Raw genomic sequence first — 16,606 nt, 5'->3', positions numbered from 1 at the left:
TTCATAATCTGCAACTTGATGGATTAGGTCATGGGGAATGATGTGCAGTTGCAATTGTGAAAAGTAAAAATAAATAAAAATAATAATTGCAGTCTAAATGAGAACCAGTTCTAAAAGTTTAAACAGCAAATCTGACAAAGCTCCTATTGCAAGTTCTACCACTCCGTCTTATTTTTTATTGCCATGGACAATAAATTGAAGGAAAAATGGCAGGAAATGGACTTTTTCTTAACAAATTCTATTTCAAGGGCAGCCTGGTGGGGATCATACCCCCCACTTTTGAAACTCATTTGGGTTTACCAGCACTGACAATGTTCTCTTAACAATTTGCTGTTCCCAAATGAAACATACTGGATTGGAAAATAAAGGTGCAGCAAACATGTTCTGTTCAGAAGGCGAAGAGGCCACAAATCCAACTGTTAGCAAACTGTGAAATCAGTAACTTCACAGTGGAGAAACAGCTTGGTTGAAAGTTATGAAGACTTTTAATCCATGTCTGCTAGGACACAACTTCCTCACTGCAGGAGCCAGCACAGTGCTTGGAGAATAAGTTTGGTTCTTCGACAGCTATATTAGCAAACTTGATACAATCAGGAGCTGAATTCAGTCTATTTCCAACATTTCTGTGTGCCACACTTCTGTCACCATTGCCCTGATTTAATATAATAATGTGAATGGACATGTTTGCATGGGATAAGCTTTCATTCTAGACTGCTTCTCATTGCTATAGTCCAGATCCAGGTCTCAGTGAAGGAAATGGAAATGTCTAGGTGGCTTAAACATGAGTAGTCTTTGGATCTCAATCAGCTACAAGTCAATAAAAAACTTAAAGGCCTCACATTGGCAGGTTATATAAATTCTCTGCTCCCTCTGTGTTCTCAGCTGATTCTGCCTTTTCATTTTGGAGGCTATGAATTACACTGCTTTGAAGCCCTTTTTTAGCACATGAGAATCTCATCCACCACAGGTTGGTTCAGTAAAGCTCACCCTTTTCCAGAACTGACTGTGTAATCTGCTTTGTGATAAATATCTGGTGGTGCAGGAGCTCTGGGCTTGCTCCCAAGCTAGATTCATTTATGCTGCAGCAAAACACCTGCCTCTGCGTCATCACGAAAGCAGCTCTCCATTGTAAAGTACAATTCAGTCTCTCAGACAAGATTCAGATTCCTTTTCTTCCCCCCCCGCTGTGGGAGAGGAACAGATGTCCCAAGCATCCGAAAGGAGCTTCCTCCCTCCCCATCAACCCAGCTTATATTTCCAAGTCATGAGTCCTAAAACTCTTCAGAGTCAATCGGCTAGGGCTTATTGTTTCCATGACACCAGCCTCTTCCCACAGCCACTCAATGCTCAGGATAATTACTCTACATGACACCTGCCGACTGGAAGTGACAGATTTACACTAGGATTGCACCCAGGGTCTCCATAGATTTAACGTGGCCATCATCGTGATGGGTCCCCCTGGATCGGCGGTACACCACACTAATCGTGGGACACTGACCCAGCTCCGCAGCTTCCCACATGTCTAGCCCAGGCCATCAGCAAACAGCTTTTGTCCACTTTGCGGACCAGAGAGGAGAATCCCTGCTCCGTACTGCGGCTGTATTTCTCAAGGCTGGGCGACAACTGCTGCCCAGAGATATTCGATTCCAAAAAGAGGGATGTTTGCTTTGCCAACAGGCATGAAAGTTGCTTCTGTTGCAGAATGCAACGCAGAGATTTTTGGAGGAAGTACCACAAGCTAGGATAAATAGGAAAAGACAGGAAAAATATTTCTAAAAAAGCCATGTAACAACTCAAAGCCTTTTGAAGGTTTTGGCTTGATGTGTAGTCAACTTTCTCACTAGTCTCCCAAAGCTTGGATGGAAAATGGGAGTCCACTATATAAAGGCAGAGAAGTTAGTGACACAGAAACACAGCTGCTGAAAATGGCAAGTCTCTCTTTGTTCAGCATTAATAAATAAATGAATAAATGGCAGTAAAATGAAATAGAATAAATAGGAGCCTACCTGAAGAGGCTGAAGAATCGTAAGTACTTCTGTCCTTCCTATTTGTCCTGAAGGGCTGAACGTCCTTTTCCCTGTAAGTTCCAAACCCTTCAAAGCTTCTTCTTTTACTCCCACTTGCATCATTGTCCCGCTTGTCACTCGAGGAATTCATTTCACCAAACATGTCCAGGGACTCTGACCTTGCATTACTCTCCGTATTACCAGAGTATCTCTTTGTGCAAGAGTCAATGGGATCATTGCTTGAGTCACCCTTGTCTTTACTCTGTGTCCACTGCTGGGCATCAGAAAGTGATAGTGTAGACAGCGTATCCACTTCAAAGTTACTCTTCGAGCCTTTGTGTCCGGTTTCACAATGCTGGTGCTTCTGTTTCTCCTTATGCTTGCTTTTCTCGTTGAGCAAGGAGAGGTCTTTATCTGAGCCACTTAGCCTTTCATTGATCGCATGGCTGGAGAAACCAGTGGACTTGCTAGCAAAGAGACCACTCAGATCTTCATGTGTCCCCAATATCCGCTCGTCCTTATGCTTGTGCTTATGTTTGTGTTTCCTTTTGTGAAGTCGCCCACTTGAAAGGCTTGTCCCTCCAACCTTTGGAGGAGCCAGAGAGGACTGCATGTCTCCAAGGCCCATTCCCACAGGTGTTTGCAGGTGCACTCCGTGTTTCGCTTTATGCTTGGCAGTGGTGGCCATCTTCATATGAGAGCTTGCATGGAACTGGGGTGGGGGCACGGTAGGTCTCATAAATGGGGAAGCCGCTCCGAGCGTGTGAGACAGGTACAAAGGAGCTGGATACTGACCGTAGTAACCAAGATTCATCATAGGCATTGATGTGTAAGGCATTCCATAGGGTGCATAGTAACTCCCACTGGGAATAGGGTAACCGAACCCTTGTAAAAAAGGCACCTTTGTCATGGTGTCATTGGTTTTGGCAGGTCTACCACGCTTCTTCTTAGACTTCATGTCAGAGGTCCTGCGAAGATAGAGCAATGGGTCATACTGGATATATGGCACAGGGTAGTAGTGATCAAAATTAATCCTGAAGATGCTGGGATATGGATTTTCATGATAAAATGTGTAACTTCTATGGGAAATCCTGAACACTTGAAACTTATTGATGAGTTCCTCAAGGTCTGCCAGAAACTGGAGGTCATCTCTGTTCTGCAGGCTTTTCCTTTTCCTCTTGTGCTTTGGCTTTTTAATGCTCTCATGAGAGAGAAAGTTATCCACAATGAGATGTTTCTGCCGGTGACCATGCCTGTTCTTTGTGCTGGTGTCAGACGGGATAGCCTCTGGATTGTCCAGGGTGCAGAAATCAAAGGAGTATCTCCGGCGGGATTCTGAGCTCTTTTCGGCTTGGTCAGAAGTGCTGTTGTTGTCTGTACCTATCCCACTGTCGCTTGGTATGGTTTCCTCGCTGTGAGACTCGCTCACCGGCGACAGTGTGACTTCTTTCAGAGAACCTATTTCACAGAGGTGGGAAGGTGAATTAGCCATTAACCTGGGTGGAGACAGCTTCCAAGTTCCACTGTGCATTCCTTTCTGGGTTTTTGTAGGAAGAGCACTGATAGGTTGAAGATTTGGCATAGTTTTTAACTCTGAAAAATTCGTTTCAGTGCTTGCAGGGCTAAGGTTGCCGTTAGTCCCCACTAACTGTGTCGAAAGCGGATGAATAGCTGCTGGTGACGATGCCACAAGTGACTGCAGGTTGGAAGGCACTGCTGGGTTTTCTGGCTGGCTGGAAACAGGCCTTGAGTGCTTCATGGCTGTCTTAGGTTCTTCTGGCTGAGGCTGCAGCTCTGCTCTGGGCTTCCTGCCCCTTTTTTTGCCAATGTAGATAGTCCCCCTCTTGCTGACATTGATCTGCTTCCCCAGTCTGGCATCAATGGTTGTTGGCCCAGCACTAGACGGTGGCTGAACTTTTGCTTTTAGAGCTATGTTGCTGGAGCAGGAGGACAAGATCTGATTGAGAATATTCTTCCGCTTGAGGGTCTTCATTTTATTAATGGTCTTGATGGTCTTCTTATCCAAGACCCCAAGCTTCCCAACCTTTTTGTGAAACTTGAGTTCACTGATGGACTTGTCCTCTCCTGGGACCATCTGGGCCAACTTGGCCAGATTCCGTCTCCTCTTCCTTTTCTTTGTTCCTGGAAATTCGCGATTGATTGGACTCACTGGGCTGGTGGAGGTTCCCTCATGAATGGTTTCAACAGTGAGCAAAGGCTGTTTCTTTGGTCGTCCTCTTTTTTTCTTGACAGGTGTGATCACAGTAAGACTGTCTGTATTGGTATACAGAGGGCTGGATGGTGTGATGGGATAGGCTGAAGGAGGCTCCACCATCAGCTTCTCAGATGTTGCCATGGAGGCCTCCCGAAGGATAGATTTAGGTTTGCTGCAGGTCCATCTCCGCTTAGCTGCAAGTTTGGGGTGCTGGACCTCAGATAATTTGCTAGCTGTGGGAAGATCGGTAGGTAGGAGCGTGGACGTCACAGCTACGGATTTTCTGAGCCTAGTGGCACTGTTGGGGGAAGCTTTGTCAGTGAGCACACTGCTTTCAATAGCTACTAGAGGGGGCTCATTATCAATCACTTTCCCTGGCTTTGTGGCTCGAAGATCTTTTTTATTCCCCTCTGATTGTGAGCTAGTCCTGTTTGCTACTTCACTGCTCAAAGGAAGTCCAGAAGACAGGCTTTTCTCCTGGATAGTTTTCTCTATGGAAGATTTTGTAGACTGCCTTTTTTTCCTTTTATGGCCAGATGTATCTGTTGTTGGAGACTTTATTGGGATAGTAATTCGTACGTGACTGGTGTCGCTTTCAGAACTGCTAGCAGAACTGGGATTCTGCTTTGTGGGTGACGTGTCTAACACACCATCCATTGAGTAAGACTCCTTTTTCCCATCCATGCTGTCATGGCTTTTGCTGTCAAATGCTTTCTGAGCACTCTTCACCCACTCGATGTCTGGGGTTTGGATGGTTTGACTTATCAAGTCCTTTTTGCTGGATTTCTTCTTTGTAGTCCCCGTGGGCTGATCGGGGGCCTCCAGCTGCACACCTCCCTCTGGATCGATGAGAGGCAGAAGCCCATTGCACTCAGAAGCGTTGCTAGGCTGGGCGGCTGTGCTGATGTTGTTGGGTGACGGGACTGCACTGCAAATGGCAAGCTCTTTACTACTGGCCGACAGCTGCCCCCACGTGCTTCCGGCACAGGATTTCTTTGCTTGGGATTTGCTGAAAGAGACTACTGGCTCTGGAGCGGGCACCTTGGTGGCACTAACAGCTTCCCGACTGCATTCTGTATTGATGAAACAACTTTGAGAAGCGGATCCAGTATCAGAGCTTGCTGACCAGTCAAGATGGTGCTGGTTGCTACTTTTCTGCTGGTGCTTTGATTTTAAGGTGTCACCGGTGAAGTCTTGTTGGAGGCCCGGATCATAGTGCAGAGCAGAATGTTTTTGTGGCCTGTCATAAACCTGAAAGGGGAGAAGAAAATGCAAATAAGAAAAAAAAGTTAGTTTATTGGTCCAATCATAACCACTAATTACAACCCTTAATTTGTTCAGTGAATGACAACTCTTCCTAAGCAATGTCCTCTTAAGGGTTAGGAGCCTTTATAAAGTCATCTTATATTCAAGTCAAATGTGCATTTAGATTTATGCATTGTAAACAAGTTTTGTTTTATTTTCCTGTTCTAAAACAATGGAAATATTTCCATAAATGCTAAATTGCTATGGAAACATACTCTATTGATTTTTAATTTAAAACACAAGTAAAATATTCCTTTCAATGGATGAATGCTGCGACCCAGCCTCCTGGTGAGAATCCCTTTTTCCTTAAAAATAATCCCTCACAGAACTCGATGCATTGGGCAGCTCAAAAATGGATGAATTAAGCTCATTGTTGTAAACAACAAAAACGTGACCTTAATCTAGGAAGTGATTACAAACAAACCCATGGGTTCATTTCCCTACAAAGCCTGAATCTGCAAAGATTTACTTGCTTAAATTCCCACATAGGAGTCATCCCCGCAAAGTTAGTCTGGAAATCATATGCATAGTGTCAAGCATGTAAGGCAAACTTGGCAGGTTCGAGATTTGCATTACTCTCTTCCCATTTTAATAATCTGCTATTTGCAGTGTCGGTAAGAGATATTTTCAATACGATTTCTAATCCGACAGCAGCCCTTCAAATCACAGGGGTTACAGTACGGGCAAAATTACACTGAAGACTGTTGCAGAGCAAAAGGAAGTACTTCTTTTTCTTGGTGGGCCTCCTCCAGGTGAAGAAATTATGTTTATTACTGCTGTAACCTTTTCAGAAGTTTCTTAAAATGGAAGAAATCCATTTTACTTTCACTAACTGACCTCTTCTAGCCATTTGTTTTCCTTGTTATACTACTTTTTTCTTCTTTAAATCTGGATCAAACTGTGAACCTTATTTCATACATGTAGTATCACAAACAACTGTTCTCCGTTGTGACTGTAATTACACCATCCTGAATACCAAAAAAATGATGAGATCCTTAAAATAAATGTGCAACCAAGGAAAGAACAAGGCTTTCGAGCTCTGGTTTTCTGGGAAACAAGGCATCCCTGCATCTGAGCAACTTCAGAGGAATCTGAAAGGTGTTGAACATCCCCAAGCCCACGGTGTATTATCTAGCGACCAGTAAACACGCGTGTTATTGGCAAGCTTGATGATGATCCATCCTTAGTGTGGATGTAAAAACAGGCATGTGGCCTTTTTGGAAAACACAGTAAGGAGGAAGCTGTTCTGGTCCATTGTCTGAGGAGCAACCAGGGACTCTTAAATCCTGCAGATAGTTCAGCTGTCGCGCATATGGACCAGCTACGCTCAGGGAAAGCAAAGATTTCCAGGAATTGTGGAGTGAGAAAATGAAAGCATGCAGCTGTGGTAGGACTGCAGATGTCGCAGGCTTGTGACACCCATTTTTTTTTTTCCTCCCAGCATGAGAAAAGAGCCGAAAGCATAAACAGACTTCGGGGAATGAATCAGTTCCTGCTTCCAGAAGTGACCTCCCACACTGGAGCCACCACACTGAGCACGCAGTAGGGACGGTGCCCGCACTACCGCCTTGCTCGCGAGCCGCTTTGCAGCCATCGGTTCAGCAAACGGAGGCTGAGCGGGAACGGAGCTGACTCCCCCCTTGCTCCACTCCAAAAAGCATGTGACAAAAATACAGCCCACCCACTTCCAACTCCTTTGGATACTGATAGAGAGGCAAAGCGAGATCAATGGCACTGATGTTGAAGTTTGATTTTTTTTTTTTTTTTTAATGAAATAGCATCTTCCCAAAGCACGACGATTTCTGACCTAAAATCCTTGGAAATCTTAGGCCTAGGCCTCTGCTGGTCCTGCACCGATGCGGGGCCAGCCTGCTTCTGCAGGGATCTGTAATCCCAGCAACTCTTTACACTCAACTTCCTTCCCAAATGCCGAGCTGTAAAACTAAATGACCTAAAAAATCTCTTTTGAAAACAGAGAGGGTCCCAGCAGTGAGGGAAAACGTCACACGCCGGCAACACTGTGCTCCCTCCACCTCCGCCGAGCGCACGCTGCTCTAGTTTAAAAGCAGCAATAATCTCCGCTCTATATTTAAAGACAGTTAATAAGGGTTTACAACCAAGAGGCCAGCTACGTATCGGAGATGAATGCTGCTATATCGCTTAGCTCCTCCAGCCTTGTTTCCTCATCCTGCATGCTACGAAGTGACGTTGCAACAGATCCCTAGCAATGGCCTTGTCATTACTCCAGCACCACAGGCCACCGCAAGGTCTATCTTATAACCCATGAGAAAGATAGGCCTGCGTCACCCACGGTGTTAACTCAGGCAAGCGCCGCAAGCCAAAGGCACTGAGACTAAGAGCAAGGGCCAACCCACGGCAGGATGGATGAGAGCGGAGAGCTTTAAAAATCATAAACCCCACCTAAGCCCCTGCTTGAGCTGGCCGAGCTCTTCTGAGCCCCGACGGCTGCATCTTGGTGCCTTTCATGTCACTTAACATGCTGCAGCTCCACGCAATGGGCCGTTGACTTGCATAGAGCTCCCAGCATGGCCAAGACTGGCATCCCAAGCAGGCTTTTTTGGGAAAATAGAAAGATTTACCTGCATTTACTCTGAGACCCTAAATATACTTTAGGCTTCAGTGCCTGCCTCTGTTTGTAGTGTGACCTTTCACTGCATGGGATTTTCTTCAGCAACTAGCTATTCTGGATCAGGAGTCTGCCCCCTCTTCATTTTTTTGTGGAATTTAGAAGTCTAACTTAACCCATGCAACTTAATCACATGACAAAAACCTGGTCAATATTTCTCTTCACATTCAGGTTACTGGACGTGTTTATTGGGTAGCAAGCCCATAGCTCCTTTGAAAAGATAAAATATGAGGAAGCTGAGAGTTATTGCAACTGCAAAGAAGTTTGAGCAACATGAGCCAGCACAGGAAAAGGCTACAGAAATAAAGTTTGAATTCTCTTCTTATTGTTGTAGTGATTTTAATGTCAAAAACCAGAGCATCAGCACTCAGGTTTGGCAGTGCTGGGTAGACCTATAGGATACATCCTACCTACTGGCTACTGAAGTGCACCAGCCGGCAAATAGAGGAGGTGGCACACGGGGTTGCACCCGCCTTTACAGACCTGCACAAATGAAGATGTGCTTTCTCCTCGTTCCAGTTTTATTTCCAGCTTTATTTCAGCATGCAGCCCTCACAAAAGGGAGGGTGAGACTGTGTCAGTCCCATGATGAGCAGCACCTTCCTCTGCAAGCAGCACCCAGTGGCAGAATCTGGCCCACGGGGACACTTAAAATATTGCATCCTGCCTCACCGTTCCCTTGCCTGAGCATCGCTCTGCATCCACACGCTGCTTCCATTCCCAAAGCAGAAAGTGGGAGGAGATGTCAGCAATCAAACAGACAAAAATCAAGGGCTTAGTTTAAAAAAAAAAACCCTCAAGTCTATAAAAATGAATATAATTAACAAAATACACACACAGAAGCCCACACCTGACAAAAATCTACTCGCTCAGAGAGTACAGTACCGCCCTGCTCCAAATGCACCTTCTTCCAGAGGTAACGCACATACAACTTGTCAAGAATCTGGCTTGCAAATCAAAGTTAATACTACAACGCCCCCTCTTTAAATCATTCGCAGATCCATCTGTGTAATGGCTCCTCAAGTGTAATTCCCTATTAAGAGGCTTTATCTGGAGAGATAAGCAGCTGGTTCCCATGTCACTAATTGCTGTCTGCTGTGATTTTAAAACATCTGCACCATTGTGCTCTTCATTTTCATATTCTAATCACCCTGAAACTTGAAAAAGGTACATCATGGATTGTTTCTGTGGGTTAATTAGTACACAGTCTCCTTGTAGAGACAATTTAAAGGCAGTCAGAACCTCAATCAGCAAGTTTGTTTTAAAAATTAATAACATCGGGAGCGTCTGTGGGGACTGGCATCCACAGTGACACATCAGAGCGTGCTCTGGGGACATACCATCCTTTGTTATCGGCTTCATGGCCTGGAAATAAAAAAAAGAAAAAGAAAAGAAAAGAAAGAAAGAAAGAAAGAAAAAGGGGAAAGGCTTTCCTAAACAAATAATGTCACTTAGAATCAGAGTCTTGGGAAGTGTTTGCTTTTATCTCAGAGCTACCCCTGCTTCTCCAATGAGAACAAACCTCAGCAAAACATCATGAAAAACCTCTGCGGTCCTGGAGCTTCTAACCCATTTTTGGTAGCGATTTTGGCAGCTGGGAGCTGACATCTCATCGGAAATCAATGGGGTGAGGCTGCAACTGCTTGGACGTACGCAGACGTTTGCTCCGCTTTGCCTGGCTTGGCTGGATGCTGCTCTTGCAAAGTGTTGTTTCCAAGCTAATAAGCCATGCAAAGAAGGATGTTAGCTCAGGCACAGCACTCTGCTAAGCCAGCCACATTGCGTGCAAACCGGACCTTCCTTCTATTCAGCCAGCTCAGAGCAAAGGCCAGGCTGAATTTATACCTGAATTAACTGCGTTACCTGCATTAACTCAGACTTATACTCAGAAGCGCACTGGACAGTGCTGAAAATGGGCCTCTGGTCCTTATCAAAAGGTCAGCCTGAGATTTTCAGGAGGGAATGAATAGATCTGGGTGCACCGAGGTGAAGTGGAAAATGCAATGGGCACCTGGCTTCCGAAAACTCAGGCTCTGCTTTGGTGCTTCACGTGGAGCTCCTAAAAACTGGAAAAACTCCAGGTAATTTGTTCCTCTTGAAAAGCTTTCTCTTCAGTCTCTGCTTCCTAGACATGCATGAAAACATGTTACTGGAGGAGAAAACCCTTTGAGAGGAAGAGAAAACTGAGATTTCCAGCTCCAACACATGAATAAATAATCCTGGCTCAGATCATACTTTTGCTCAAAATTGAAACTGAGCATTTCCTCTTGTGTCCCAATGGGACAGCAGAAAATTGCTCACTTGAAGCCCATAATCAGAGCTAGAGGTTGGAGGTATTTCATGTAGTTTGGTGAGCGCACTGAACCTGTATTACTCGGCAAATAAAAGATGCCAAGCAGGAGAGACTCCAAGTTGAGCGGAACTGAACTGCGGCTTGACGACTTGCAGAGTTGATCAGTTAATGAAATGAGATGTGGTTGTAGAAGCGGTTGTGTGATCCAGTCAGGTCAGTCCGTAATAGCAGGAGGCTGTAACAGTTTCAGGAAGCCCTTTAGGTCCTCCGTGGCTCTGACCAGGGAGAAGGAAACATGACCTAGCGTATGGCACTTGCTGGGACAGCAAGCAGCATCTTGTGAGAGACCCTGTTGAAGCTAGTGCAAAACCAATGTAGGGGCTTTAATTCCAATTAAAATACTATCAAAAAAAAAAAAAAAAACCATGTCAGCAGGCACTAACATGAAATTCATGATTATCATCCCAAAGAAGGGGGATTTTCCAGAGCAGTTTTGTCAAAATTCATTGCTCCTGGAGCTCCCTCCTTCCCCAAATCCCTAAGCCTTCAATTGAGCAAAGCTCAAGCAACGCTGCCTTCCTAGGAGCTCAGATCGTTCCCTGGAAATCGGAAGAGAGGCAGGAATTAACAGAAACCTGCAGGGTGGCTACTCGAGAGCATGACGCAGCATGGGGTGGGAGTGGGTTAATTACAAACAAAGCAACGCCTGTTTGTGTCCATTCACCGAACACAAACATCGCACACTCGCATGTAAGCCTGCGTAAATCAGGAGGATCTTCGCTGAAGCTGCTGGGGGTCCTTCCAGATTTACACTCCTGTTGCTACGTAGCTCTGTCTTCCCTCACGTAATAACGTCAGCAGAGAGACGCTGAACTTTGGTGGAAATGTTGGCCTCGTTATTTCCTCCCGCACCGCAGGCGCATCACTATTCGTGCCATGGAAAAATAAATAAGAACATCAATGAAAACAGGTGATGTTGCAGGGGCTTTTGCATTTTGCATTGTAATTGTTTGGAGGATAACAATCTAAAGCACTTATCCTTACGGAAAAGATATAGCAAGGCACAAAGAATACAGAAGGGTCCAAAGATGCTCATGTGGCTGCAAATTGTATTTTTTCATGCATTCTTGGTAAGGCATCATGACAGGCTAAGTAGCTCACAAATTCCACAGTTATTCCAGATTAATTTCACTACAGGCTTTAAACTGGATGATTTACACGCTATTTCAATCTTCTGCTGGATTTCAGACACTTCTGTTTTCCAAACGCAGGGATCCAGGATTTTATCTGAGTAAACTGCAACAGCATGGAGAATTCACAAAGGCAGGAGTCTAGTTTGGAGCTGGGAGTTGATCCGCTCCTTTACCAGTGGAATAGGCCCATCTCGGCACATATTTTCTTTATCAAATGTTTAAACAACCCTGGCTCTTTTCAGGGCTTTGTATTAAGCACCGAGTCTGGGAAAACTCTAAACAATGGGATTTTTCTGTCATCTCCAACAAAGAGCCCATCACCACTGACATAACAATGCAGTTTAAATATCGTGTTTAAGCATAACACAGTTTGCCGGATCGGTTTAGGCAGCTGGGACAGAACAATTGGGCACCAGCTAAGGTGGAGTACAATGGGACTAATACAATTTTGCCCCATTCATCTGGCAAGATAACCCTGGTTCGGTCCTTTTTTGGCCTCCAGACAGCGTAAGGATTCCCAAGCGAGCGTTTCAATCCGACGCTACGTCCACACAGATCATGGAGCAAAACACCTCGCCGATCTGGGCGCTTTCATTCGTCCCAGATCCTTGCTCCTGCTAGCTAAAGTTTTTAACAGCAGCAGGGGTATTAAGGCTTCATTATTCATACATAAAATGTCCTTGCATCCCTACAGAGGCGGCATAGTCCCGTGGGAAGCACTGGAGCTCAACCTGCTCTTCCTGATGTGTAATGACGGCATCGGAGCTCTATCCCACCCTGCTCTCCGACTTTGCTCTGCAGATTTCTAGGTTTTGGACAGTGACTTGGCCCAAATCGAACAGCAGAAGGATGCCAGTACAGCCCGGGGCTGGCAGGCCCTGCAGAAAAACAAGCCGTAACATGCTGCCTTCTTTCCTAAAGCTTCATGGTGTTGTCCAGAGCGTTAATGCTTGAGCACTTCTTGGATTACTAAATTGGAAATAAGGATGAGCAGCTGTGCTCCATAAGTTTCTACTATAATTTTTAAAAGCCTGCAGTGCTTAATTTGCATTGAAAGATTTCTTTTATCCTTCATTTATTATAGAAATTGCAGTTTTACCCTGAATACTTTTTCTTCCAAGGGGTGGGGGAGTTATAAATGGCTTTTCCATCGAGGCCAGTGATTCTTTCCACTAGAGTTAAATAATTTGATTATAAATTGAGTCCTTAAATGTCAAGGAGATGCTGAATTCACCCGAAAACAGGCATTTAGAGAAGCTCATAAAAGCTGTGAGCTCCAGTCAGTTAGCTCATCATTCTTTTAGCATGCACTTCATTTAGCAGTTACTGACCACCAGATTAATTCTTTCAAAGCATCCTGATTGCAGCTAAGGTCTAACATGAAGTATTGCATGTGCTACAACATGAGCAAAAAGTCCAGAAATCTGCCAGAATATCAATTTGGTGCATCTGGGTCATGAAAACTCATGGTAGAGATTTAACATGCTGGAGGAAAGGAGCATCCTCTCACCTCCCTGCAGTAAGAGCCGAGTCCTGAACCACAAACTGAGTGAGAGCGTCACCTGTGACTTCAGCAAATTTAGGCTGAAGAGGTGAACTTTGGTGATCTGCAGCAAATGGGGGAGGCTCATTCCTTTCGGAAAATCTGCCTGAAGAAGTCAAAGGGACAAATTTCTAGCTCTGCTGGGTATTTACTCAAAAATCTGAGTAGACCAGGGTAGACCACTGGGTAGACCACTGTGATGTAGACCACAGTGAGACTCACTCTCTGCGCAGGAGAACAAGCATGACAGAGGTGAGGCACAACATAAAGATACAAGGTTAAAGGTATAAGGTGGGTTCAGATTATTTATATTGAAGAATGCAGTATGTGAACAGTGTACTCCATTTCAGGATTGACAAGTGTCCCCAAAGCTGCACTGGGACAACCTGCACAGTCCCGGTTTTGCCATAGCCAGACTCCACTCTTTCTGTTCTCAACAAAAACGTAAAGGTGGACAGTCTGCCTAAACCACCAAGAGTTATATTTAGCCAGAATCGCCTTTTTTGCCACAGTATTTTTTTTCTTTCCCTCCCTCCCCCTACATCGCAGTGCTTCTTCCCCATGAAAGATGGAAGAGGTTAGGCAAAGACAGCAAATGGTGTGGTATGTACCAGAAGGAGATGGCACATGTGCTGGAGGCTTCAAAAAAAGCTCGTCCCAGATCAGATTCTCAGAGTGGGATTCTCCCTTGTCTTTCACTAGTAAAATCCTTATCTTCTGATTAAAGGAGAAACACTTGTCCTCCCTTGCACTTCATGCGGGCGTTCCTAGCAGTCTAAGCAGGCACACAGTGAAACCTGTCTGGTTTGCAGAAGGCTACAGGACTGGTGGAGTTTCAGAAGCTTTATTCTCTCACTTTGCCATTGTGTACAACCTAGGCCCATTTTTCACCACTGCTGCCAGATAAAAAAATGATTCCTCTTCCCTTTTCCTAGCAACTGCATGAGGCAATTTCTGGAGAACTTTTGCTGCATACACTAAATACATCCAAAGTGTGGCCGAAGTCTCTGCTTCTGGGCTCGAGGTAGCACCCCCACAACAAAACCATCTGCTTCAGTCCATACGCTCTTACCAGCTCCCCCACTGCTCCTGTAGCAAACAATTTCCCACTGTGGAAAATTTGACCAGACAACAATAAGGTTCTGAGAAACAACAAAAAAAAATCACAACAGAAAATGCTTCTGCGGCAATGCCAGGTGGGTTGTTTATGGGTAACAAAACTTTCTTGGGGCATCACTGGGTGCTTTCTGAACGTCACGTGTCTCTGCTTTGATGCTCATCCCTCATCTCTCCTTCGTCCCCTCCCTCCCCAGCTATGGCAAAATCACCTTTACTAATAAACCTCCAGCTCAAATAGCAGGTTTTATTTAGTGTGCTATAAAAACAGTCATTTCTCAGATCATAAAAGGGGCTCAACTGGACTGCATCATTTTGCTGAAGTGAGTTTTCTGGTGGAGCGATTCTCCCTTCTAAATGCCACAGTGCCCCACTGCCAGTATTTATGTACCAAAATAAAATGCAATTTTCTGGATTTTATTAAGTGTGAATCTCCAGCGGAAATCCATTTGGGAGCTGAACCCAACATTTAATTGTCCCTTGATTTTATACTATCAAGACTTTCTCAGCCTTTTTCAAAACAGCACCAGACAAACTACGGTTTTATTAAGGTATAGCACAGCATTACTTAAATGCCCTGACCAAGGTTGGGCTTAGTTTCTGCACACATAAGTTGACACCAGTACAACCCAGATAAAGAGAGGGCAGCAGACAGAGGTCTAGAAAAGAGGCCTACAAGGCACCCCAAGCATGGTTTTGTGCTTAAATGACCTCCCAAACTTCTCCAGCCACTCATCTAAAAAATTATGGATAAAATTCAGTTTATTTAGTCTCCAGCATTCACCCATGAGGCTCAGTAAGTGCTTGGAAAGTCTTTTAATACAAGTTCAGGCTTGAGCTTAGCATCTAGAACAGCAAAGTTCGGATCTCTTCTGGGTAAGAGTTTGGCTCATCCTGTTCAGAAGATCTGGTCTGGAGAAACCCTTCAGTTCTTCAACCTATGCTGAAATTCAATGATTTCTACACACAGGCTCCCCTTAGGAGTGGAGCCCTCGGGACTAGACCTAATGATGGTAAGGTACTGCCAGCACTTCAGAGCATTGCCCTTTTAATTGCCCTTCTTCTATTAAATCACCTAAATACATTTCTTTGCCCTACACATGTTGACAAAGCAGAACCATTCCCACTGCTGTTATTACTTCCTCTTAAGTGCTGACTGTGTGCTCGAGTTGAGTAACTCTATAAAAACACTGACACCGAAGATGCAACCCCCTGTCCAAACAGCTTGGCACGCAGGTTAAATCAGAGGTAGGCAGCACGCATTTCAGACGTGAAAGTGCATGTGTCCACTGCTGAGGGAGCAAGGTCATGCCTCTTTTTTTTTTCAAAATGCAACTTACTCCGAAGGATTAGCATGGTGTAGTTGGCAGAAGGTAAATATTTCTAAGGGGCACTGGAGGATATACAGGGAGATCAGCTAAAGCACAGGTGAAAGAGGTGTTTAAGCATCTAAGATATATATCAAAGGGACTACGACTACGTACACAGGGATGAGATTTGCACAGAAGGTCCTTCAGCCTAGCAGACAGATAAAAGAAAATGTCATGATTTGATGCCAAAGCTAGGAAAACTGAGATAGGAAACACAGCCCACATTTTTAATAGCGAGTATAATTAATCACGAGAACAGTTTATCACAGCAATAGATTCTCTATTACTGGAAGCGTCTTTTAAATCAAGTCCGGGTGTTTTTCTAACACATGTGCATTAGTGCACGACAGCTATTGGACTTGTAACAGGAACACATTTAGGCAAATCCCCTGGTATGAGTTATGCAGGAGGCTTGACTAAGTGATCACAACGGCTCTTTCTAGCTTTAAAAATCTGTGACTATATATCCTCTCTATATTCTCCAGTGTTTTGTCCAACCTAGTGTTAAGCAATTCCAGAAATGTATGTGTCTTCAACCCCTTCCTTTGGGAGACTATATCCCAGCGTAATAAATCTCACTGTTCAGAATCTCTTCTTTCTTCCTCTGGAATCAGTTTCTATCCCTAGACACACCTCATTTCTGGATTAATCCCAACAATTCTTCCTCACTCCTGGTACCAAAATAGAGTATTTTTCATTTTTTATCAATTCATTCCCGCTGCCTTATTTCTTGCTGCTGTAAAATCGTGTGGCCCACTGGAACAGCAGAGCCGATCTACACGGGTAAGGATGCCTAGGTGAGCCCAGCGAGATCTGGTTCCTCCTGGACCCAGGAATGGCAGTGTTCGACTGCATGCTGCTCTGCAAGAGTGAGCAAAGGCAAAAGACCCTGTGGTGAATGCACCCAGGTACCAACAT

The 16,606-nt window shown here is 44.7% G+C and overlaps 1 protein-coding gene across 5 annotated transcripts in view; it reads right to left on the bottom strand.

Moving 5' to 3' along the window:
* LOC112994466 (SET-binding protein) overlaps positions 1-16,606 on the bottom strand; it is a 263,221-nt gene that overhangs the window by 76,549 nt on the left and 170,066 nt on the right. For all 5 annotated transcript variants that reach the window (XM_064500827.1, XM_064500828.1, XM_064500825.1 and 2 more), the window contains one exon: positions 2,007-5,472. In XM_064500827.1, the coding sequence (XP_064356897.1) occupies positions 2,007-5,472 (3,466 nt within the window). The remainder of the gene's footprint in view (positions 1-2,006; positions 5,473-16,606) is intronic.

Source organism: Dromaius novaehollandiae, chromosome W (genome assembly GCF_036370855.1).
Source record: "Dromaius novaehollandiae isolate bDroNov1 chromosome W, bDroNov1.hap1, whole genome shotgun sequence".
NCBI classification, from domain to species: domain Eukaryota; kingdom Metazoa; phylum Chordata; class Aves; order Casuariiformes; family Dromaiidae; genus Dromaius; species Dromaius novaehollandiae.
The sequence above is the reverse complement of the archived record's forward strand: the minus strand, read 5'-3'. Positions and strand labels throughout refer to the sequence as shown.